Source organism: Narcine bancroftii, chromosome 1, assembly GCF_036971445.1.
Source record: "Narcine bancroftii isolate sNarBan1 chromosome 1, sNarBan1.hap1, whole genome shotgun sequence".
Taxonomy (NCBI): domain Eukaryota; kingdom Metazoa; phylum Chordata; class Chondrichthyes; order Torpediniformes; family Narcinidae; genus Narcine; species Narcine bancroftii.
Genome location: NC_091469.1, coordinates 118,638,088 through 118,664,630, shown reverse-complemented (window position 1 = coordinate 118,664,630; position 26,543 = coordinate 118,638,088). Strand labels below are relative to the sequence as shown.

The window sequence follows — 26,543 nt, the reverse complement described above, 5'->3', positions numbered from 1 at the left end:
GTCAATCACTGGAATATTGGCTTTCAGAATCATTATTGTCTGTACTACTTTTTAAAATTGCTGTTTATTTCCTCCTGTTTCTCATTAAAGTCTTGATTCTCTGCTAATTTATCCACTTTTTGTACCTTCTTCTATTAAGATGGGCACAAAGAAGTCATTCAATTACCCTGCCTTTTCCTTAGTCCCCATTTTAATTCTCCTGCCTCTGTCTGCAAGGATCCATATTTATCCTTGCTAGTCTTTTCCTTATTACATGTGTATGGAACCTCTCAGATTTTTAAAATGTTGACACTGTTTCTCTCATACAAACCAACAAATTAGAAGGAGGGCACCCAGCCCGATGAGGAAGCTTAGAATATCTTTGATTGTAACCCTACATTTCCATCTAAAACTGGCCATAACACAAGGGTGCAGAATTAGGCCATTCAGCCCATTGAGTTTGTGTAACCATTGGGTCATGGTTAATGCAGTTTTCCAGCCTTCTCTCATAACCTTCAACAACTTTACTAATCAAGAACCTATCAACCTCCGCTTTAAATATACCCAATACTTCGCCTCTACAGCTGTTCTGTGGCAATGAATTGCACAGATTCACAACCCTCTGTCTGAAAAAAAAAACTTCTCATTTCTGTTCTAAATGGACATCTTTTTATTCTGAGGCTAAGCCCTCTGGTCCAAGACTCTCCCACCAGTGGAAACATCTTCTCCATACCCTTCTCTTCTTCTGGCTGTCCATCCCGTAGGATAATGTGGTTCCTGTCAGTCAGTTTGTGGGGTCTGATATGTGGGCCCCAGAGTGGCTGTACAGGGCGATCCTTGACAAGTCCTGCTGGCCACATACTTGGCAAGTGAGGCCTGGAGGGGCACTTTCTGTGCCTTTCCACTGTTGCCTCTTTTTATCAGCACCTTAGAAAAGGTGTGAGTGACCTTGACCAGATCCTCCCATGTTGATGGGGCAATATCAGTTGATGGCTCATCCTTGTACCGTGGTCACTGGCATCCTCGTTTTCGGGACAGTTGGCCATATAAGATGTCCTTGGGCAGTCTTCCATCAGGCATTCTGACAACATGTCCTGCCCAGCACAGTTGGGCTGACATCACCAAGGTTGAAACTACTGGCATTCGGCTTGAGAAAGGACCTTGATATTGGAGATCTTGTCTCGCCAGGTGATCTGCTGCAGTTGGTCAAGCTGTTGTAAGTGACTCTGATATGGACACCATGTCTCACAAGGCTGATTTGACAACTGCCCTGTACACCTTGCACTTGGTGGCCAACCTGATGTTCTGTAACCAAACCCAATCTTTCAGCTGACCAAAGACAAAGCAAGCCTTTCTGGTTCTTGACTCAATCTCTGCATCTAGAGAAGCTGAGGATTTTATGGTGCTGCCCAGGTAGCAAACTTGTTGGCAGTATTGAGATGAGTGTCATTAATGAGGACAGTCGGTTCTTTGTAGCTTGAGCCAGGAGCCGGTTGGTACATAACTTCTGTCTTTTTCAGGCTAATTGTCAATCCGTAGCTCTTAGCAGCACTGGCAAGTGACTGGTGATCTCCTGTAAGTATTTGAGAGAGTAGGCAACTAGTGTACAGTCATCAGCAAACTAGCTCGTGCACCACAATATCCTCGACTTTTATTTTTGCTCTCAGTCTTGCGAGGTTGAAGAGCCCACCATCACCCTCATTTGTTGGAAGACCCCTAACTTCAGGTCTGATGTGGTATCCTGAAGAGCAGCAGCGAAGAATAGTCCAAACAGAGAAGGAGCCAAAACACAACTCTGTTTTATACTGATGCTGATAGGAAATGGGTCTGGCCACTCACTACGTATATTGATGCGGCCTTCCATACCTTTGCGGAAGTAACGGATAATGTTAGTTAGGGGTGGGGGGCAACCAAAATTTGGTAAGAGCTTCCACAGGCCATCTCTACCAATAGCATCAAATGCTTTGAATACATCAACAAATGTGACATAGAGACTTCTCTGCTGCTCAACACATTTCTCTTGGAGCTGCCTCAGTGAGAAGATCATATCCACTAGGGCCTGTTCGAAAACCACACTGACTTCTGGAAGGATGTTGTCATTGATGTTGGACACCAACCGTCTAAGGATAATCTTCACGAGACATTTTCCTACAAATGACAGAAGAGAGATGCCACGATAATTGTTGCAATCTCTCGTCTCCCCTATTGTTATAGGTGATAATGATCTTTTTGTCTTTGAAGTCTTGTGATAGTTCTGCAGCTCCCCACAACTTGGTGAACAGCTGGTTCAGGCATGATGACTGTGTGTTGCCACTGTAGTGGTAGATCTCAGCTGCAATGCCATCAAGCCCTGGTGCTTTAGAAACATAGAAAATAGGTATGGGAGTAGGCCATTTGGCCCTTCAAGCCTACACCACCATTCATTATGATCATGGCTGATCAGTACCTGGTTCCTACTTTCTCCCCATACCCCCTAATCCCCTTGGCCACAAGGGCCAAATCTAACCTACACTTAAATATTGACAGGGAACCGGCCTCAACTACTTCCTGTGGCAAAGAATTCCACACATATTCCACTCTCTGAGAGAAGAAAGTTTTCCTCATCTCAGTCCTAAAAAACTTCCCCCTTATCCTTAAACTGTGGACCCTGGTTCTGGTTTTTCCCAGCATTGGAAACAACCTTCCTGCATCTAGTCTGTCTAAACCCTTAAGAATTTTATAAGTTTCTATAATATCCCCCCCTCAATCTTCTGAATTCCAGAGAATATAAGCCTAGTCTATCCAACCTTTCTTCATATGTGAGTCCATCCATCCCCGGTTTCAGCCTAGTGAACCTTCTCTGCACCGCCTCCAAGGCAAGGATATCCTTCCTCAGGTAAGGCGACCAAAATTGCATGCAATACTCCAGCTGTGGTCTCGCCAAGGCCCTGTACAGCTGCAGCAGGATCTCCCTACTCTTGTACTCAAATCCTCTCGCTATGAACGCCAACATTCCATTCGCCCTCCTCACTGCCTCCTGCACCTGCACACCCACTTTCAATGACTGATGCACAGCAACACCCAAGTCTTGCTGCATCTCCCCTTTTCCTGAACAGATGCCATTTAAATAAAAATCCTCTTTCCTGTTCTTACCTCCAAAGTGAATAACCTTGCATTTATCCACATTATACTGCATCTCCCACATCCTGACTTAACTTGTCCAAATCACCCTAGCATCCTCCACACGGCTATCCCTGCCACCCAACTTTGTATCATCTGCAAATTTCGAGATCCTGCTATCTCTTCCCACATCTAAGTCATTGATATATATATATATATATATATATATATATATATATCGTAAACTACTGTGGCCCCAGCCCTGAGCCCTGCAGTACCCCACTATTCACTGGCGGTCATTCTGAAAAGAACCCATTTATTCCTACTCTTTGCTTCCTGTCCCTCAACCAATTCTCTATCCACCTTAATACCATACCTCCTATACCATGCTCTTTAAGTTTATACGTTAGTCTTTTGTGCGGAACCTTATCAAACGCTTTACTAAAGTCCAGATATACCACATCCACTGGTTCCCCCCTATCCACTCTATTGGTGACATCCTCAAAAAACTCTATTAGATTCGTCAGACATGATTTCCCCTTCATAAAACCATGCTGGCTCTGTGTTAGGTTTTAGCTGTTTGATGTCTTTGATGAACTCGTAAAGTGTAGGGGGTGCATCTAGCTCCAACAATATGGGTTGGGGATGTACTCTGCCCAGTGCTTCATTGGTGATGGTTCCTGGTCTATTCAACAACTGGTAGAAGTGTTCTTGCCATCTTTTCATATGCTCTGACTTCTTAGTGGAGGTAGATGTATTGTCTTTGCTCAGGAGTTGTTAGGTACCTTACTTTGATGAACCATACACAACCTGATTGCTTCATAGAAGTTCTTGAGTCATTATAATCAGCAAAAGGTTGCAACTCCTTGACCTTGTTTGTCCACCTCTGGCCTTTCACAAGTCTGAGCTGCCTCAAGCATGTTTTTTGGAACTTGAGTTTGGGTGTCGACGAAGAGCTTGGTGTGCAACTGCCTTAACTCTTTGAAATTCTTGTGGAGATTGGTTGTTCTCATCAAACCAGCCCTGATGTTTGCACTTGACTTTCCCCAGAGTGTCCTGGGCAGCGCTGCAGACCATTTCTTTGAAAGTATTCCAGTGCTCAGTAATATCATCTGGTGGATTCTCAACCAGTCTGTTTAGCACAGTTTCCAAGGAGGATTTCAGGACATCAGCACGCTCATGGTGTTTCAATTTGGTGGTGCTCAGCTTTTTGGGTGGTTTGGCAGCCATCAGTCTGCGTGGAGGTTTGATCGGTAAACACAGATCTGACCACACTATTTGACGATCAGTTGAACACTGAGCTCCGTGCTTAAATCTGGTGATACAAATGTCAGAGATGTCTCGTTGTCGGGTGATGACATAGTCCATGAGATGCCAGCTGTGCATTTGAGCTTGTTTGACAATCTGAACAGTGTGTTATTAATGCACAGTTTGAATTCTGTGCATATTGAGAGAAGCAGTAGACTGTTACCGTTACTGTTGCTAATCTCTTGGCATCCGATCACACCAGGCCACAAAGCGGACTCCTTGCAAATCCAAGTATTAAAATTTTGCAGCAACAATAGCTTATTGTTAGTTTCCACGCTAGTGATGATGGTTTTCACTTAAAAATGCCTCCTTGACTTCACTGGGGTTAGTCAGAGTTGGGGTGAAAACATTGACCATGGTGTGGTGGCGCTTTGCTTGCAGAGGTATTCATAAGGTCTGGATTCGATCATAAACAACAACATAGAGGGTTGGTAGCTTTGCTAAGAAGCATTTTCTGATACCCAAGCGCATACCAGATTCTCTTTTCTCTTCTTCAGGCCTGTCAGACCTGAAGAATGTGTACCCTCTTTTCTCTTCAACAGAGTGCCCTCTCCAGCGAGTCGAGACTCCTGGAGAGCCACAATGTCCAATGTCCACTCTATCAGTGGAAACTTTTCACTCCCTTGCTTTTCACATGTATAGATTCATTCCACTATCCTTTGAGGAAAATAGTTCCAATGACTCTCTGACTGAAAAAAATCCACCTGATCTCTGTCTTAAATGAATAATCCCTTGTACTGACTCAGTGATTCCCTGGTTCCCAAGTTTCCCCCCCATCCACCCTGTCAAGACCTTTCAAAACCATATGATTCAGTTAAATTCCCTCTCACTCTTCCAAATTCTAGTGGTCACAAGCCTATCTTATCCAATTTCTAATCATCAGACAATCCATCTGTGATAGTACAGATTCTATCACCAATGTGTATATGTACATATGTACAGATGGTCGTGAAGGACGACTGTGATTGGCTGAGAGTGTAGCCACTCCTACTGGCAGGTCTTAAAGGATTGCTCCTAGCCAGACCAGGTCATTCTGGACTGGTCGACCTACTTGTGATATGCTCCAGCCTTTTAGTTAATAAAAGCCTTGGTTTGGATCAACAAGTCTTTGGTTCTTTTGACGCACATTACAATTTTATTAACTAAAAATAAATTTTGAAGGGATGGAGCATATGCTATGGTTGGAACGCCTCGACATCGACCCACAGTCAGCTACAGCCTTGAATGACTTTAAGCACCTGGTGAGGTGCATCGAAACATACTTACAGCTCTCTGATCCTGCTGTGATAGAGGACAGCCATCGACTACTAATATTGATGACTATGGTGTCCCCGAGAGTCTACCAGAGTGTCCAGGATGCAACCACTTATGCCGCAGCCATGAAGGTGCTGAAAGAGTTCTACGAGCGACCAGTGAACAGGGTTTATGCTCGGTACAAACTCGCTACAAGGAGGCAACAGCCCGGTGAGTCCTGTAAAGCTTATATTCAGGCACTAAGGATAATGGGCAGGGACTGTGCCTGCACAGACAGACTGCTGTGGAGACCACAGACGATCTGATTCGGAATGCCTATGTGGCCGGGGTTCAATCGAATGAGATGAGGCATCACCTGCTAGAGCACGGGGGAGAAAACCTAGAAAACGTGATCCGGATCGCAGAGACGATGGAGGCTGCCGTCTTAAGTATGGACATGTACTCTCGGGGCTGTACCCCACACTCTGATGTAAGTAGGATGTTCTCCTTCTACCCTTTGGGGTCACAAATGGTGTCGTGGTCTTCCAGCGGGAAATGGACCGGATGGTGGACCAGAACGGGCTGACTGCTACTTTCCCGTATCTGGATAATGTCACCATCTGTGTCCATGACACGCAGGATCATGATGCCAACCTTGAGAATTTTTTTCGGATTGAAACTCAGCTGCACTTGACCTACAATTTCGACAAGTGTGTCTTCCGGACCACTTGGTTCACAATTCTGGATTGTGTGGTGGAGAACAGGGTGGTCATGACTGCATGTGTCCCCTCATGGACTTGCCCCCGACCCCCCAACACCCAGAAGGCACTCAAACGCTGCCTGGGTTTTTTCTCTTGCTATGCCCAATAGGTTCCACACTATGACGACAAGGCACGGCCACTCATCAAGACCACCTCCTTCCACCTGTCAACCGAAGCCAGAGCGGCCTTCGACTGCATCAAATCGGACATCACTGCTGCAACACTGCACACCATCGACGAGTCCATTCCATTCCAAGTCAAAAGCGATATGTCTGACTTTGCACTGGCAGCCACTTTGAACCAGGCTGGCCGGCCGGTAGCCTTCTTCTCCAGAACCCTCCAGGGTCCTGAGAGCCGACACTCCTGTCGAGAAGGAGGCCCAGGCCATAGTCGAGGCAGTACATCATTCAAGACACTACCTCAATAGCAGGCGCTTTATGCTGCTGACCGACCAACGCATGGTCTCCTTCATGTTTTGCAATACCCAGCGAGGTAAGATCAAGAATGTCAAAATCGCCAGGTGGAGAATCGAGCTCTCCACCTTTAATTATGACATACTGTATCGGCCAGGTAAACTCAACGACCCGCCAGATGCGCTCTCCGTGGGGACTTGCGCCAACATGCAACTGGACAGGCTGCAGAAACTCCACGAGGAGCTCTGTCATCCAGGGGTCACTAGGTTTGTGCACTTTGTCAAATCTCGCAACCTGCCCCACATGGTCGAGGAGATTCGTTCCATGACCCGAGCCTGCCCAGTGTGCACTGAGTGCAAGCCCCACTTCTTCCATCCAGAGAATACTCACGATATCAAAGCTACCCACCCTTTTGAGCATCTCAGCGTAGACTTCAAGGGGCCCCTACCATCGACCAACCAAAACACATAGATCCTTACAGTCATCGACGACTACTCCCGCTTCCCGTTTGCTGTGCCCTGCTCGGACATGACTTCCTCCTCAGTTATAGAGGCCCTGCACAGCATCTTCGCCATCTTCGGGTACCCCAATTACATCCACAGTGACAGGGGATCCTCATTTATGAGCACAGAACTGCAGCAGTACCTTCTGGACTGTGGTATTGCTTCAAGCAGGACCACCAGCTATAACCCACGCGGTAATGAGCAAGTTGAAAGAAAGAATGCCACCATCTGGAAACCGGTTACGGTTGCCCTCTGGTCCAAAGGTCTCCCCACCTCTTGTTGGCAGGATGTGCTCACTAGTCCCCTACACTCCTTCCGCTCTCTCCTATGTACCGTGACCAATGCCACCCCCCATGAAAGGATGTTCTCTTTCCCAGGGAAATCTGAGTCGGGTGCGACCATACCGGCATGGCTCACGGTTCCTGGTCCAGTCCTTTTACGACGCCACATCCGGTACTCTAAGAACGACCCCTTGGTTGACCGAGTGACTCTGCTCCATGCAAACCCGTATTATGCCTACGTTGAGTACCCGGACGGACGGGAGGACACAGTCTCAGTAAGGGACCTAGCCCAAGCCGGATCAGGCGCAGCAGTGCCTTTAACCCAACCTGCCCCATTTCCTTCTCCCCCAGGTCATGTGCTTGAAAAGAGGGACCAGCACCACCCCACCAGCTGAGGCCAGTCTGTCGACAACGCAATTGGGGAATTGAGCGAAGCAGTGGCTTAAAAAAAGGGACCAGCACCACCCCACCAGCTGAGGCCAGTCTGTCGACAACGCAATTGGGGAATTGAGCGAAGCAGTGGCCACACCCAGCGACACGACTCCGGCGACCCCAATCCCGGTGCCACGGCGGTCACGCCGGATGGTCAGGTCCCCTGACCGGTACAGCCCCTAACCTCCATCCACCCTGGGGTCGGTTCTCAAAAAGGGGTGAATGTGATAGTACAAATTCTATCACCAATGTGTATATGTACATATGTACAGATTGTAGTCTACCGGCATCACCTATGGCTCCTAGAATGCTTCCAGCAGCGTTGTCTCCGCTCCATCCTCAACATTCATTGGAGCGACTTCATCCCTAACATCGAAGTACTTGAGATGGCAGAGGTCGACAGCATCGAGTCCACGCTGCTGAAGATCCAGCTGCGCTGGGTGGGTCACGTCTCCAGAATGGAGGACCATCACCTTCCCAAGATCGTGTTATATGGCGAGCTCTCCACTGGCCACCGTAACAGAGGTGCACCAAAGAAGAGGTACTAGGACTGCCTAAAGAAATCTCTTGGTACATGCCACATTGGCCATCACCAGTGGGCTGATATTGCCTCAAACCGTACATCTTGGCGCCTCACAGTTCGGCGGGCAGCAACCTCCTTTGAAGTAGACCGCAGAGCCCACCTCACTAACAAAAGACAAAAGAGGAAAAACCCCCTCCATAAATCTTCGTCCGCGAAGCCAAGCCAAGGAAGGAAGTGTAGGATGACTGTGATTGGCTGAGAGTGTAGCCACACCTACTGGCAGGTCTTAAAGGATTGCTCCTTGCTAGACCAGGTCATTCTGGACTGTTCGACCAACTTGTGATATGCTCCAGTCTTTTAGTTAATAAAAGCCTAGGTTTGGATCAACAAGTCTTTGGTTCTTTTGACGCGCTCTACACCATCCAATCAAGCTGTTTGTCTAGTAAACTATCCCTGAGCTACTTCCAAGCCATTAACACCCCCTTCTTAAATAAGGCTATTACTGCGGACACTGCCCCAGGTGTGGTCTCCAACAGCCTCTAATATAAATGAAGTATATTCAGTAAAACAATAATATTCCGTCAGCTTTCAGTCAGTTGGCTGTGCTTGCACACCAGGTTTCTGCTAGCCTTTTCCTTCCTGTTGATGCTACTTGACTTGGTGAATATTTCTATAATTTTCTGCTCTTTTTGCTTTGGATTCCAGTATCTGTTTTTGCTTCAATTCATAACATCAGTGATTAATTTTGACTTATGAACCATAATTTATTAAACAAAATGCTTCATTTTGCCTGTTGGGTATGTGAACAACATGAAAGCAATATTTTTATAGCTGGATTTTGTTAGTCTGTTTATCTTCCTTTCAAACAAATGAATTCAAATTGTTTCAGAACTGATGTACATCTGGATTGGGATTTGTATTTTCTGCAGTAAGTAATTAATTAAGATATGAAAACACACTTCAGAATAAAACAACTCACAAGAAATCCTTTCTAACTCCCCACATGCTAGAAACCATTCATTTCTCTTGTCACCTTGCAAGAAGCACTGAACAGTACCAAATGGAAAAATGCAAAATAGAGTATATAAAAATTAACCACAGCCTTCTTCAAATCCCATTACTGTGGCTTAAGAAACATGGTGAAGCTAATGTCCAGATGCAGATGCATCCTCGCTTTCCACAGGGAAGATTTCGTCATATGAAGGTGGTGGAATGCTGTCAGGAACTTCTTCAACTCTAAATGTGTCTTGTAACTCATCTTGACGTTCCTCCGTTCTGTAGGAAACATTACCAATGTTACACAAGTGTGCTTGGAATATACAAAAGATTTTTACTTTTCAGCTAATGATAAGATTTTTATTGTAGTAATTCCTCAGAAAAGATCAGGTAGATTGTCACGCTCAAACAATGGAATGACATTATTGAGGTCAAATGTGAAGGAGCCTTAATGATTGATGATGCATCTTCTATACTTTACTCTCACTATACAATAGATACCTAATTTTTAACCAGTATGGATGTATCATGTAGGTGGTCATATCACGGCCACAGATTTCTTAATGGGAGTTTTGGTGATTAACGCGCTGACATATTTTGTTTATGGTTTGGTAGATTATTTTATCAGTTTTGAGAGAGTTGCAAACTATTTTATAGTTTATGTGCTATTTTAAATAGGAAACTTACTGCCAGATTCTTGGCTAGAGCCAGGGAAAATTCAAATCATAGAGTTCAAGTCCAATCCAGGATGGATGTAACCATGTTTAGCATATAGAGCAGTTCATAAGTTGAGAGGTTGAAACTCAGAGAATTGGAACCTGGCCATTTTCCTGGCTCTAATAATTACAACAAACTGAGTATACTTATATATACAGTAAAACCCGTGGTATCCGGCACCTATGGAGATTGGTAGATGCCAGATAAATGATACTTTCCCATTGCTTAAGACTTACTCTTACCTAACTAATACATCTGCTTTAATAAGAAGCAGTGCAAAAGACAAAAGATAAAAATACTATACTGCACAGTACTTACATGAACAAACCTCACTTACATGAATACATAAACCTTAAACCACTTGACTTCATTTTCAGTCACATTCTTTGAAAATATTGAACCATTGCTGCATCTGCAGGTTCCTGCAGGTTTTTCCCCCTTCATGAAGCCCACAGAACAATAACAGGTAATTAACTCCCCCGTCCCCCAAGTTTACAGATTAAGTCTCTGACTGGGGAAACTCTTACTAAAGCAGGGATAAGAAGACACTTTATGAAAATCTTGATGGAAACCATCAGAGGTCAGCAGAGATTGAGAAGAGCATGTCGTTGTAAAAGGACTGGAATTAGGGCTCCCATTTGGATTACTGGCCTGGCAATGGGAATGGTTGAGATTGGCCTGGGGACATTTCTGGTCACCTGGTAAAGTCAATACAGTAAACCACCTGGTATCCAAAATTCAGGCAACCAGCAGCCTCAAGCAACCAGCAAAAAAAAAAGAGGAAAATAAATTTAAATATTAAAATAAATAAGAATAAAACATAAGTTTAAAATTGTTAAAGTAAATGTTCTCTGAAGTACAGGCATTCCCCAGGTTACAAACGAGATCTGTTCCTAAGTTTGTATTTAAGTCGAATTTGTAGGTAAGTTGGAATAGGTACATACAGTTCTTAAATAGTGTCAGTTAGTTAAATGTTTGTCTCAGTATATTTTACCTTTCTGTGCATATAAATCTACTGGAATTAATTTCTTGAAGTAGGAAGCAAGGGAGACATGATCCGACTTAAAATGGCGGATGGCATTTTCCTTACTCAACTGGCCAACCGCTAAAGCCACGCATAGTCTGTTTGTAAGTACAAGTTATCTGTAAGTCGGACATTCATAACCCGGGGACTGCCTGTAACACATAAACTGGTTAGCATAGCGGTTAGCGCAATACAGTTTCAACACCAGCAATCGGCATTGGGTTTTGAATCCTGCGCTGTTTAGACATAAATTTTAAATGTTTATATTTAGACATACAGCTCGGTAACAGGCTCTCCACCCCCCCCCCCCTCCCACCCCCCACAAGCCTGTGCTGTCCATTTACACCCAATTGTCGTACAACCCCCGGTACGTTTTGAACAGTGGGAGGAAACCGGAGCACCCGGAGAAAACCCATGCAAACTCTGGGAGAACAGACGAACTCCTTATAGACAGCATGGGATCCGAACTCCAGTGTCGATCATTGGCGCTGTAACACCATTGTATAAACCACTATGGAAACTAGTTCATGTGTACTTCAGAGAACATTTACTTCTACAATTTTAAAGTTACATATTATTGACTCTCCATCTCCATCTTAGGGGAGATGTCAGGAAACAATATTTTTTTTTTTACCGAGTATTTTATTCTTATTTTGAAATTTATTTTCCTTTGTTTTTCTTTTTGCAAGTTGCTTGAGGCTGCTGGTTGCCTGAATTCCAGATACCAAATGTTTTACTGTACTAAATTTATCATTGCAAAACGAGCCAAGGTGTCTTGCAATGGTGCTGGCATTAAATAAGTAATATTGCACCATTTAAAGATCTATCAGGACTGGTGACTGAAACTGTGGGCAAATAGGTTGTTTTAAAGAGGCATCTCGAAGGAAGCTCGAGGGGTTTATGCAATAGTAGTCGTTTTGGTAACTGAAAACACAACTATCAAATCTGGAACAATTCTCAGATAACCAAAATACCAGAATAGAGAGATTCTGATCGTTTGAAAGTTGTAGAGCAGAGTGAAGGCGTAGACAACGCCTTAAGGGATTTGAGCACAAAATTGTCACCTGTCACAAGCTCTGGCTCCCTCTCTTTCACAACTGCCTACAGCAAAACTGTGCTGTTTGCAAGCCTGATTTCACTCTGAATTTCAAGATGAACTACAATTCATAACTCTACACTATCACAGCTCTCATCCTGCCTCATTGCTTTGGCCATTCGAGATCGCATTCCCACTTTTGTTACCCTTCATGTTTACTGTTCAATAGAGGCTTTGGCAGACTCTTTTGACCTAATTTCCATAACTCTTGGATCATCTGAAACTTTGTAATCCTTGTTGTGTTCTAACTGCATTCACTCATCATGCCTGCTTGTTGATTACTTTCACTGGCCCCGATGAAACAAACTCATGGCAATGATCAAAGACAATGGCTCCTATATTCTCAATTCAGCTTGGAGGGCATTTTTGCTTATCAGCAATGGATGATGGACAAATAACCTGACAATTCAGAGACTGAGTTAAACTGTGTGTCATCAAAATGCACATTGAAACTAACACTGTGCTCCCAGACATTACTTCTAAGCAGTTCTTAAGGGTGGAGGATTTATTGATGATTACATCGACACTTTTCATGCACTCAAATAGATTCAAAAGTTCCTTTGCCTTCACCACCAATTTCCACCCTCTTGTTTCCACTTAGTTCATTTTGACTCTTTTCCCCTTTTTTGACTCTCCATCTCCATCTCAAGGGAGATGTCTGCAAACAATATCTATTACAAGCCACCATCTTACAGGCTCCCACTTCTACCTTAACTACATCCCCTTCCACTTTGCTTCCTGTTAAAGTTCATAGAACATAGAGCCATGCAGCACTGAAACAGGCCCTTCTGTCTACATATCTGTGCAGAACACGATGTCCAAATCAAAAAGAAAAGTTGATAGATATCCTTCCATCCTCTTCATATTCATGTATCAAAATTCTCTTAAATGTTCCTATTGTATCTCCTTCAGCCATGATCCCTGGCAATCCATTCCAGACATTGGCCTGTCTCTGCCCCACACATCTACCTTAAACTTCCTCCCCTTCACCTTAGGCACAACATGCTGCATATGACACTATTGTGTCACTGACTGTCAACACTATCAATACCTCTCGATTTTATAAGCCCCGGTTAAGTCGCTCCTCAGCCTTCTGCACTGCAGTGAAAACAGCCCAAGATTGAAATTCCATTATGTTCTCCCAATTTTTCTAGCTTTAACACATCTGTTCTGAAGACAACAGAGCTTCAAAGATATCTTCATTTGTCATCATACATGTCTGTTCTATTTCACCTAGTTCAGCTATCATCTCCCTATCTCCCACTTAGAGCAGGGATTGGCTTCTACCATTTCACTGTGATACATCGGAAGGCACATCTTCCCTTATCACCTCTTTCTGCATTCCATTGGAACTGTTCTCTCTGTGATTCATTGGTTCGCTCTAATATCTTCAATATCCATTTCAGAAGGTTTAGCAATTGCCCTTTTATTCTTTAATTTCCACCATCCAGAAAGCAAAACACTCATTTGATCTAAAGCAGCATTTCAGTTGTAATTCCAATATAGAGTATTGCATTTGGTTTTCCATGTTGTGGTCTTTTCTACACAGGAAGCACCAAATACAGACCATGTCCACTTTGCAAAACACCCCTATCCAATTTGTAAGGGTGTCCATAAACTACAATGTGCCTGTCAGTTTATTTCTACACCCCCTTCCATTCTGACCATTGTTTCAGACTTCTAATTCTATCCTCTGAAGCCCAATGTAAGCTCAGGAAACAGCATTTTGTTTTACAGCCTGCAGGACTCAAAGTTGTCTTTCCGAAGAAGTTGAATTCATCCTTGCTTCTTTGTACCAGAAGCGGACAGTTTTGACTGATGTCACCTTTTTCACTTTCAGCTCAGGTTATGCTTGACCTGCTAAGAATTATTTCAGGCTTCCAACAACTACAGTGCTTTATATCTCATAGATCCAGTACATTTATGTTACTCTTTTTGCTGTTCTTGTTCATCTCCTTCTAGTTACACTTCCTCTCAACAGGCCTTCACCACCCTCTCTCAACAGGCCTTCACCGCCCTCTCTCAGCCAGCAGCACCTTGCCATCCTGCTACTCTTAATCTCCACCAACCATAAAATCACATATCAATTACAGTACGGAAAAAGGCCATCTCAGCCCCTCTAGTCCGCACCGATTTAAGTGATCTCCTCTAGTCCCACTTACCTGCACCCTGCCTATAGCCCTCCAATCCCCTCACATCCATGCATCTATTCAACCTTTACTTAAATGACAAAATTGACCTTGCTGCAACCACCTCTTCTGGAAGGTCATTCCACTCAGCCACCACTCTCTGAGTGAAGAAGGTCCCTCTCATGTTACTTCTAAACTTTTTCCCCTAACCCTTAACATATGACCCCTCATTCCAATCTCTCCTATCCTCAAGAGGAAGAACCTATTCACATCTACTTTATCTATTACCCTCATAATTTTAAATACCTCTATCAAATCCCCCCTCAAACTTCTACGCTCCAATTAATAAAGACCCAGTCTAATCAATCTTTCTAGATACTGCAATCCAGGCAACATTTTAGTAAATCTTCTCTGCACCCTCTCTATCCTTCCTATAATTTGGGGACCAGAACTGCACACAATATTCCAAATTTGGCCTCACCAATGCCTTGAATAGTCTCAACATCACTTCCCAACTTCTATATTCTATGCTTTGATTTATAAAGGCCAGCATACCAAAAGCATTCTTTACCACTCTATCCACATGAGATTCCACTTTCAAAGAACAATGAACTGTTATTCTAAGATCTCTCTGTTCCTCTGCATCCCTCAATGCCATCCCCTTCACTGCATATGTCCTGTTTTGATTATTCTTCCCAAAATGAAGCACTTCACATTTATCTACATTAAACTCCATCTGCCACCTTTCAGCCCACTCTTCTAAACAGTCCAAATCCTTCTGCAGTCTCTGAAAACCATCGTCACTATCCACCACTCCCTCTATTTTTGTATCGTCCGCATATTTACTAACCCAATTTACCACTCCATTATCCAAATCATTAATGTAAAGGACAAACAACAAGGGACCCAACACCCATCCCTGAGACACATCGCTCATCACCGGTTTCCATCCTGACAGAGAGGTATCCACTATGACTCTCTGGCATCTACCTTCTAGTCATTGTTGAACTCATCTGACTACCTCAACATTAATATCTAGTGCCTGAACCATCCTTCCATATGGAACCTTATTGAAGGCCTTACTGAAATCCATATAGACTACATCTACTACTCTACCCTCATCAACCTTCCTAGTCACCTCCTCAAAAAATTCAACAAGATTTGTCAAACCTATGTTGGGTGTCCCTGATCAGTCCCTGCCTCTATAGATACTTATACATATTATCTCTAAGAATACTTTCCATTAGTTTACTGATCAAACTTACTGGCCGATAACTGCTGGGCCTACATCTGGAGCCCTTTTTAAACAGAGGAACCACGTTTGTAATATGCCAATCCTGCAGCACCACACCCTCCTCCAGTGACTGTCGAAAAATCACTGTCAGAGCCTCCGCTATTTCCTCCCTGACTTCCCTCAAGGTCCTGGGGAAAATCCCATTGGGACCTGGAGACTTATCCACCTTTATATGCCTCAAAAGTTCCAACACCCCCTCTTTTCTAATGCCTACATTTTCCATAATTACCCCTTTTGCTTCTCTTATCCTACACGATTCCATATCCTTTTCCCTAGTGAATATTGAAGAGAAGAACTCGTTCAATAACTTCCCCTTCAGATTTACTTTCACCCTATTTGCTAAAGCCACCCTGTATCTTCTTTTCACTTTCCTAATTTCTTTCTTAAGCTTCTTTTTACAATCCATGTATTTTCCAAGCATCTCATTTATACTTTGTTTCTTATATTTAATGTAGGCATCCCTTTTAATTCAAACCAACTTTCTAATCTCCCTTGAAAACCACAGCTCTCTCAAACTTTTGGCACTGTGTTTTATCCTAACAGGAACATAAAGATTCTGCACCCTCAAAATCTCACCTTTAAAAGACTTCCAATTCTCCTCTACCTCCTTCCCATAAAATAAATCAGCCCAAACCACTCCTTGCAAATCTTTTCTCATTTCTTTAAATCTGGCTTTGCCCCACTGAGACACCTTAATCTTTGGACCAGACCTACACATTTCCATAATTATATTGAAACTAATGGTACCATGATCACTGGATCCGAAGTGCTCCCCAACACACACCTCAGTCACCTGCCCTATCTCATTCCCCAACAGTAGATCCAACACTGCCCCTTCTCTAGTGGATACCTCAACGTATTGCTGCAAAAAACTATCCTGCACACATTTTACAAGTTCTAATCCATCCAGCCCTTTCACAGAATGCGTTTGCCAATCTATATTAGGAAAATTAAAATCCCCAACTAACACAACTATTTCCTTACACATTTGCTCCTCTATTTCTCGCTCTCCACTAGGTGGTCTATAATACACCCCTAAAATTATAACCTCTCCTTTTCCATTTTTTAAATTCCACCTATACCTCCTCCTTTGATGAGCCCTCCAATCTATCACACGTCAACACCGCTGTAATATTTTCCCTGACAAGCAATGCCATACCACCCCCTCTTACCCCTCCATTCTATCACACCTAAAGCAGTGAAATCCCAGAATATCCTAGTCATAATCCTCCTGCAACCACATCTCACTAATTGCCACCACGTCATACTGCCAAGTGTCTATCCACACCTTCAGCTTGTCCACCTTCTTTACAATACTCCTAGCATTAAAGTAAATGCATTTCAGAGATTTCCCACATCCTTCCCACTGTTTGTCCCTCTCTTTATGGTCAACTCTATTATTTATTACCATAATCACCCCTCCATCACTGCACCAATCCTTTAATCCAGAGATTACCCCTTTTGCAGTTCTTTTTAGTTCCCTTCCTAACACCCTATATTCATTTTTTAGGACCACTTCACTCTTCCTTCCTATGTCATTGGTACCAACATGTACCATGACCTCTGGCTCATTACCATCCCCCCTTAGGATGTCTTGGACACGAGAAGCTACTTCCCGGACCCTGTCACCAGGGAGGCAAACCACCATCCAGTTTTATTTGTCATATTCACAGAATCCCCTGTCTGTCTTCCTGTCCATTGAATCCCCTATAACTATGCCCTCATCTTCCTTTCCCTACCCTTCTGGGTTACAGAGGCTGACCTTGTGCCAGAGATACAGCCACTGATGCTTTCCCCAGCCTGACTGTTTCCACCCCCTCCAAAAGTACTCAAGGAAGAGTACCTATTGTCGAGGGCCACAGGCACAGGGGCCCTCTCTTGAACCTGTCTCTTCCCTTTCCCTCTCCTAACTGTAACCCACTGATCCTCCTCCCTTGGCCCTGGTGAGACCACCTGGCTATAGCTCCTATCTATGATGGCCTCACTCTCCCTGACCAGAGCGAGGTCATCGAGCTGCAGCTCCAGTTCCCTAACTCGGTCCCTGAGACGCTGCAGCTCAGCACACCTAGTGCAGACTTGGATGTATGGGAGGCTAGAAGACTCCAGGACCTCTCTCATTTGACACTGAGAATAGAAAACTGCACTCACACTCATCCCTTCTCTCTCCCCTTCACCTTACAAAGAGAAGAAAAAAATGTGACAAATATACTGTCTTAATCCTGATATGCTTGAACTCAGCCTCTGCTCGCCGAAGCCTCTCAAGCCAGAACCTCAAAGCCCCACTCCTTCACCAGGCCACTCACTCACTGGGCCACTCCTCACTGGCAGCTCCTTTGCCTTACCCTCCTTTTATTGGCCCTTGACCAATTAACCCCATCACTCTCACCTCGCTGCTCCTCCTCCAAACACTGCCTGAGCTCTGGTCACCGCCTCCTTCGACTCGCTGCTTGTCCTCTCCACCGCTCCCCAGTTTTCACAATTTATTTGATTTCTAATTTTTCCAAGGACTGATGAAAAGTAACCAGCACTAAATTTTACTGTTTTATGTTTTCACCCATGCTGTTTGACCTTCTAGTATCACCACTATTTTCTGTTTTTACTTAGGATTTTGGTTTGTTTTTAGTTTCCAATTAAATATGTGATAAAGAACAATTATTTAATTAAGCTGTGTGGTTTAAATAGATTTTCAAATAATTTGCTTCTGCACGTCACATTGGTTCCCTTGGAAAAATATATTTCACGAAATTCTGATCTCTGGGGTACATTTTGAGTAACTAAATGGAGAACGTACCTGATTATTTCATTCTCCAACCTTTGGTAGGGTGGGCAATTCTCATCTCCTGTAAAAGTCGAGGTTTCCAGAGGGTAAATGCTGTAGTATTGAGGGGGGCATGGGGCTGTCCCTGTAGCACCACTAGGTGGATTAGTGCTCTGTGTGTTGTTCAATGATGGCAAGCAGGCAGTGTTCACACCCACGGTATCCTGGACAGGAGTTGCGTATGGAGGAGGGATATACTGAACAACTGTTGCTCCGTGGAAAGTTATTGGTTGATTAATCCCAGTAAAAACAAACGACTGACCACAAGGGGTCTGCTCAGTCTCCGCAGTGCTCTCGTTAATTTGCTTGCAGGTTTTGCAAGTCAGCATTCGGAACTTGCAGACTGCAATGAGAACAAAAGTAACACCCACTGAAAGTAGAATTGGTCCTAGCAACTGTGTCCATTCTAAATCGCTGGTACCATAATATTTAATCCAGCCCATCACTGTGAAAGTTATGCCGACTAGAACCAAAAAGACACCTGAAAATAACAGGGTTGCCCCAGCTTTGTCTCCATCTGATACCTGGACTCTCGGAGCTGTAGATTGGCAGGGAGTCACGGAAAACACATTGACGGAGAAGTCCTCTATATTGCTGTTGCGCTGCTCCATTTGGCTTGCACAGTCAGTGTACCAGGAAAAAAAGGGAGATTGGATTAGTACATAGCGTTTAAAGCTCAGTGTCTTAACAAGCAGAAGCACATTGTGACAAGTTAATTATTGATGGTAGAATATTAACATTCTTGAAGTTTCTTGCAGATCATGAGTTTGTTGTATTTTTCATTTTGATGATTAAAGTATTTAATGAGGCAGTAAACTTTAAAGGTTTATTGCAGTATATCCTTTGCCATGATATTCCTGCAGTGAAGTCTTAATGCCCACAACTTGCAGTAAATGCACTACTACACAATGAAGTTCCCGGCAGGAAGATCTATTGGGGAGCTCCAATTTCGAAGGAAGAATATCTCTGAGAATTCTGATGATCAATCATAATGAACCCTGTCCTTCATGCACATGGTGTGCTTTGCATGGAGGTGTCCTGACATGCACAGCTGTGTCCAAATGCATACAGATGGAGCCGACCATTTTGACACACAAACATCCCTTCATAATATACAAGGCCAGCTTCATTAGAGGTTACAGCAGCCGATTTGTCCCAGTCACTGCCTGTGAGATCTGATATTGTGAACTATTTTTAGGTAGGTTTACATTTATTTTAAATCCTAAACCTCATTGTGGTTCTTCCTTCAATTCAGTGGCCTTCCTGCAATTCCCTCCAAACTCCCAAACTTGCCAGAGTTCTGTAGCTGATTGTGACCCTGACCCTCCTGATGGTCCAGTTCATCCTCTGAGATCCTACATCAACCCCTCTGAGATCTTACCTCTTTCCCACATGACCCTGACCCAGGATTGTAACATAACTGATTTATTTTGTTGTTCTGTGTTAAAAGGTATTTCAGGATTGAAGGGTGCCCATTTAAAATAGAGATGCGGAGGACTTTCTTTACCAGAGAGTGGTGAACCTCTGGAATTTTACTACCACGGGTAGCTGGGGAGGCCAGATCATTGGGCATATTTAAGGCAGAGATTGTTAGGTATCTTAATAGTCAGGGTATCAAAATTTATGGGGAGAAGGCAGGGGAGTGAGACTGAGTGGGAGAATGGATCAGCTCATATTGGAATGGTGGAGCAGACTCGATAGGCTGAATGGCCCATCTCTACACCTATATAGGAACATAGGAACATAGGAAGTAGGAACAGGAGTAGGCCAAAAATGGCCCATCGAGCCTGCTCCACCATTCAATACGATCATGGCTGATCTAATTTATGACCTAACTCCACCTACCTGCCTTCTCCCCATATCCCCTAATTCCTCTTATGGTCTTCCTCTTATCTTATGGTCTTATTATCTTTGAGTGCATGGTCACAAAAGTCTTAGGCCACGTACAGAAGGGAACAGCAGAAGCCCTTGAGAAGCATTCAATGGCCTTTTCCATTGTCCAGTTAATGCTTCTTTGCAGGCATTGTCAAACTTTACATCCATTTGTTTCAAACAACTTGGACACCCCAGCTTAATGTTCTATTAAGCACCTGATCACAATTGGATCCCCAGATACTTGGAGCAAAATGACAATCAACTAATTTCAATTTATGCTCCTTAGTAAAGCATTTCGTTTCTCAATCTAATATCAAAAAATGCTTCACAGAGAAGGACAAACTAAAATTAATATTGATCTTCAAATAACAGGCAGCAGTGTTGACTACAGCAGACATCGGCTCTGTTTCACTATCTGTGTATAAGACCATAAGACGTACCAGCAGCCCATCAAGTCTGCCTCACCATTTAATCAAGAACTGATCCATTTTCTCACTTATGCACCATCAATAACTCCAAAAGACTTAGAAATTATGTAAAACTGATAGGGCTTTTATTAACCATAGAATGGAGGTACGTCCATAGTGGTCGACTGTCCTGAACTGGGGGTAGGGGTGTGGGACACTCACCTTTATTCAGGAGTTTGTGGGAGGAGACACAGGTACAGTCAACCAAAGGGGTGTGTCCAGACAGCTAAATATACATACAATGGTTTACCACATTCACCCCTTGTTTTTAAAAAGAGTCCAGCGGGGTGAAGTGAATTAAGTGCTATTACAAATTAAGTCTTTCAGGTGGACTGGTCTGTCGTTGTGACCATCATGGCTATTGAGTCCTGGACAATTTGGAATGCCATCAGCAGTGGCTTGGTGGATATGTGGTGATAATTCTGCCATGCCATCCACTGGGGCTGGAGTAACACGCAATGTCCCTAGTGCATCATGGGATGCAGGGTGATCAGTAAAAGTCTCAGGAACCTTTGATGGTACCAGGTCCCTACCAGAGACTGTGTCCTTGTGCCCATCAGGGTGTGCCACATAGGAATATTGGGGGTTGGCGTGGAGGAGATGGACCCCTTCGAACAGTGGATCAGACTTATGGCTCCTCACGTGCTCCCAGAATAAGACCAACCATGGGGATGTCAGCCATTCTGGCAGTGTGGCCCCTGAAGCAGACTTCCTAGGGAAGGAAAACATTCTTTCATGTGGAGTGGCATTGGTGGCTATACATAGGAGTGACCGGATTGAGTGAAGTGCCTCTTGAAAGACAGGAAGGCCTCTAGACTGCAGGGCTAGGAGGATGGTCTTCCAGATAGTAGCATTCTCCCTTTCCACCTGCCCATTCCCTTGGGGGTTGTAACTGGGGATCCTGCTCATGGTGATGCCTCTGGTCAACAGGTACTGACACAGCTCATCACTCATAAAAGAGGTCCCCCGGTCATTATGGATATAGCGGGGTACCTAGATAGGGTGAAGATATTGCGAAGGGCCTTGATAACTGTGTCATGTCCAAGCAGGGGATAGTGAACAGGAAATGTGAGTACTGATCAATGATGTTGAGGAAGTACAGAGGAGGGGAGAGGCCCCTTGAAATCAATGCTCAAGCTATCAAAGGGGTGGGTTGCCTTTATCAGATGTGCTCTGTTTGGTCAATAGAAGTGCGGTTTGCACTCTGCACAGACCTGGCAGTTTCTGGTAATGGTCCTGATCTCCTTGATGGAGTAAGGCAGATTGCAGGCTTTGATAAAGTGAAAGAACCTGGTGACCCCGGGATGGCAGAGATCATTATGGAGGCCTTGCAATTGGTCTATTTGTTTGCTGGCTCATGTTCTGCAGGATAGAGCATCTGAGGGCTCATTGAGTTTTCAGGGTCAGTACAAGATATCATAATTGAGAGTGGAAAGTTCAATTTTCTGCCTCAATTTCTTGTCATTTTTGATTTTACCTCGCTTCTAATTGTTGAACATGAAAGAAACTGCACATTGGTCAGTCAGCAAAGTAAACTGTTTGCCGCTGAGGTCGTGCCTCCAATGCCATAATGTCTTGACAATAGCTTGGGCCTCCTTCTCAACAGAGGAGTGTCAAATTTTGGGGCCCTGGAAGGTGCAGGAAAAGAAGGTTATATGTCTACCTGCCTGGTGAAGGGTAGCTGCCAGAGCAAAGTCGGGTGCATCGCTCTCCATCTGGAATGGGGTGGATTCATCCACAGCGTGTATCATGGTCTTGGCAATGTCTGCTTTGATGAGGCTGAAGGTTGACAGAGCCTCTGATGTCAGGGGAAAGGAGATGGATTTAACAAGGGGGTGGGTCTTGTCTGCATAATTAGGGACCCACTGGGCATAGAAGGAGAAGAACCCCAGGCACCTTTTCAGGGCTTTGAGGCTGTGGGGAAGAATGAGGTTCTAAAAGTGGGTATATGTGATCAGGGGTGGGGCCAGTGACTCCATTCTCCATGACACAGCCAAGGATGGCAAGGCGGGTTGTGTAAAATATGCATTTAGCCTTGTTCTATGTGAGGTTAAGGAGTTTGGTGGTTTGGAGGAATTTTTGGAGGTTGGCATCATGACCCTGCAGGTCATGGCCACAAATGGTGATGTTGACCAGATACGAGAAGGTGGCCTGGAGCTCATACTGGTCTACCATTCTGTCCATCTCCTGAAGGAAGACCGAGACACCATTGGAGATGCTGAAGGAACCTTCATGAAATGGAAGAGGTGACCATCTGCTTCAAAATATTGGCTGTCCTCTGGGCAGATGGGGAGCTAATAGTATGTTTACTTTAGATCAATGGTGGAGAATACCCGATATTGAACAATTTGGTTTACCATATTGGATATGTGGGTAAGAGGGTACACATTCAGCTGCATAAATCTGTTAATAGTCTGACTGTAGTCAATAACGATTCAGTTTATCTCCCCATTCTTCACCACCACCACTTGGGCTCTTCAGGGGTTGGTACTGGCTTCAATTATGCCCTCACTGAGTAGCCACTGCACCTCTGACCTAATAAAGGCCTTGTCCCTGACACTGTATCTCATGTGCAATGGGTTTACAGTTGGGGGTGAGGTTAGTGAACAATGGTGGAGGGGTGATCTTTAGAGCTGAGAGTCCGCAGATTGTGCAAAGTGAGCAATCTTTGGGTTGCTGGCTGGAAACAGTGGGAGAAGAAGCCAGAGGGCAATTTAAGAATTGCTGGTTACAGACAGTGAGGAGGGGAATGTGGCCATCGTACTCCATCATCACACTTTTCAGGTGGCATTGAAAATCCAGCCCCAGTAGCACGGCAGCACAGAGCTGTAACATCACCAGGAGTTTAAAGCTTTTGTAGTCTGTGCCCCGCTCGGTCAGTCACTACACTATAGCTGCAAACATCAGCTGTATGGGACTTTGAGGCCAAAGAGCTTTGTGGCTTACTGGCCTTACCATGAAGGAGTAATGCTGCACTGTGCCAGGGAGGATGAAGCTCCCCATGCTCCCATTATTGAACAGGCAGCTTGTCACATGGCCGTTTACTTGGATGTCCATCATCAATCTGGCGAGTTGGTGAGGGCAACCTAGATCAGGCCTGATGGAGGCCATTATTGGAGAGTTTGGATGTTCGGTCCCAAGATGGCAACTCCCATGGCCTACTCGTGGCACTGGTAGGTTGGGTGACTTGCCCTTACACACTTTCGCCTAATGTCCTTTCTTCCCACAGTTAGAGAAAATCATGTCTTTTGCCCGGCAGCGTTTCCTCAGAAGTAGCACTTCGGGTGCTTGCAGAGTACAGTGCCCATGGTCAGGTCACTGGCGGGACATGGCAGTGACGGTGTGAAGTGCTTATAGAGTATAGCGGCCATGGTTGGATCACTGGAAAGACATGGCAGTGGCAGCATTCGCAGGGTTGCATCCCTCCTATGTCCCAAGATGACGGCACCTGGGCAACTATGAGGCAGCCGCGTTGTCCGCTGAGTAGGCTTCCATATTCTGGTGGGCCATCTCTAGTATGCCTGCAAGTTCGACTGCCCTTTGCAAGTTGAGCTCACCTTACTCCAAGCATCTCTAATTAGGTCCTCCGTGTTCACCCCGCCGTCATGACCTTTTAGTAATAGGCCCGTCCGAGAGGTTGTAGGGCCCAGAGGTACTCAGTGCTCAATTCACCAGGTCACTGTTTTAAAGTAGCCAAGATGTGTCTCACATAAACCTAATTTACCTTCCTCAGGTACTGGCCTTTCAGGATGTCCATTGCCTCTGGGTACGACTTGAAGTACCTGATCATTGAATATACCAGGGACCTGACTCAGAAGTGTAGCACCTTCAGCTTGTTCTCTGATTGAACCATAGTGGATGATGGCTGCAGGAAAGCTTCGAAGCAACATAGTCTGAGTTCGAAGTTGTTGGAAGCTTCCAGTGGTTGTGGGTCGATTTCCAACTTCTCTGGTTTTAGGATCAGCTCCATTATCAAACTTCGTTGCCAATAAAATTGATGCCCTATAGCAGCTGCTGCAACACAGAAATCACAGCCCTGAACTCGGTGGGGTTTCCACTAGAACTGTTTATTTGAATTTCGTGCGCCCTCCTTTAAGGCCAACGGGAGTTCCGCCCTGCACAGTGGTGATGTCATCACTTGGCCCAGGGTGCGAGCTGTGGTCTAAACCACGAGACAATGAGCAAGCCCCGACGGCACCATCTTCTGCAGCTGCTCCGCCAGCATGGTGGTACAAACGGGGATGGTTCACTCCCAGAGATGTGCGCTGCCACACAACCCCCCACAGAACTGGATTATGCATCCCGCCACTTGGGCAGCTGGCCCTTCCATTTAGGTTGGGCCATCTTCATGGGCTGGTTTAAGTCCACGTGTGCCGGCTTTAGTCGATCGACTGTGAAAAGTTCCTCCATGCTCCCAATGTCCAGAGTAAAGGCTTTTCCCAATCACTGGAAGACTTTTTACAGGCCCTCATATGGGTGCTGCAGGGGGGCTGGGTGTGGGCCATGCTGGACAAACACAAACTCTGCTGAGTCCAGCTCTTTGGGGCTGTTTGCTGGGCTCTTGCAGTGGTGGGTGGGCAGTGGGGGTGTTAACGAGGTGAGCTTGTTGTGCAGGTCCTTGTGTAGTGTTGGGGTCTCACCTCCGGGCTTGGTATCTGATCCGAGAAACTCCCATGGCAGCGATAGCAGTGTACCATAGACAAATTCCGTGGATGAAACCTGGAGGTCTTCTTTCGGAGCCATTCGAATGCCAAGCAGGATCGGGCCACCTGCACTTATGCGGGTCTCAAGGGTGGTCGGGGCAACATGCTCAACTCTGGTCCAGCATCCACCAGGAAATGCCATCTGTTGGTCTTGTCCACCACGCGTAAGAGGCTGTTCATGTGGCCAGCCGTCGCAGCCATCAGCGGCGGCTAGCCCAGTCGATTCCCTGGTATGAGCAGGGTTGGTGGCATTTGCGGGCTTGTGGTCTCCAATGTTGGTGATAGAAGCACCAGGTCGACAGGTGCTCCTCCATCTTCTGTCTGGGGGGGGGGGGGAGGGGCAGGCTGTGGTCGGCTGGGTACAGGGCAAGAGACCTGGTTCGTGGTGTCCTCGTTCTCTCTCTTTCTCCGCCACAATATGTCGGCGCGGGCTTAGACCTTCATGGGGTCTGAGAAGTCCTCGTCCTCTAGCAGGAGCTGGATGTTCTCCAGCTTTTGTTCAAGGAAGGCTTGCTCAAACATCAGGCAGGGTTTGTGACCTTGGACGGGGCTCTCTCCCCCCAGGCCATCGAAGTGCATCAGCCTGGCCACACGCTGCTGAGGGGAGAGTCCGAAGGTGCTGAGGAGGAGGGATTTGAGAGTGATATACTTGCCCTCCTCAGGAGGATTGTGGATCAAGTCATCCACTCTGGCCACCATTTCTTCATCAGAGACACTCACCATTTGGTAGAACATAGTGGAGTCTGAGGTGATCTGTCTGAGATGAAACTGCGCCTCTACATGCCCAGACCACGTGTGGGGCTGATGGGTCCGAAAGGGGGAGAGTTTCATGGAAACAGTGCTGATCTCTGACGAATCCATGTTTTGAGACCAGATAACATCTGGGCTCTGC

At 45.2% G+C, this 26,543-nt stretch overlaps 1 protein-coding gene and 1 long non-coding RNA gene across 2 annotated transcripts; one reads left to right on the top strand and one right to left on the bottom strand.

The window, feature by feature from the left end:
* Nucleotides 1-9,315: 9,315 nt before the first annotated feature.
* tmem174 (transmembrane protein 174) lies at nt 9,316-19,227 on the bottom strand. Its single transcript, XM_069898581.1, has 2 exons — nt 18,580-19,227; nt 9,316-9,807 (listed from the first exon to the last, which is right to left on the bottom strand). The coding sequence occupies exons 1-2, from the start codon at nt 19,215-19,217 to the stop codon at nt 9,678-9,680; spliced, it is 768 nt and encodes a 255-aa protein (XP_069754682.1). The 5' UTR covers nt 19,218-19,227; the 3' UTR covers nt 9,316-9,677.
* A 4,292-nt stretch (nt 19,228-23,519) lies between these two features.
* LOC138743315 (uncharacterized) lies at nt 23,520-25,394 on the top strand. The gene is made up of 2 exons (XR_011344816.1): nt 23,520-24,121; nt 24,682-25,394. It is a non-coding gene; the product is annotated as an uncharacterized lncRNA (long non-coding RNA).
* Nucleotides 25,395-26,543: the final 1,149 nt, after the last annotated feature.

What these genes read in the sequence shown, in the direction of transcription:
- tmem174 (XM_069898581.1), bottom strand. Translation starts at nt 19,217, where the DNA reads ATGGAGCAGCGCAACAGCAATATAGAGGACTTCTCCGTCAATGTGTTT. An exon ending in TTGGAGAATGAAATAATCAG is followed by an intron (nt 9,808 to 18,579) that starts GTACGTTCTCCA and finishes TGTTTCCTACAG; the next exon opens with AACGGAGGAACGTCAAGATG.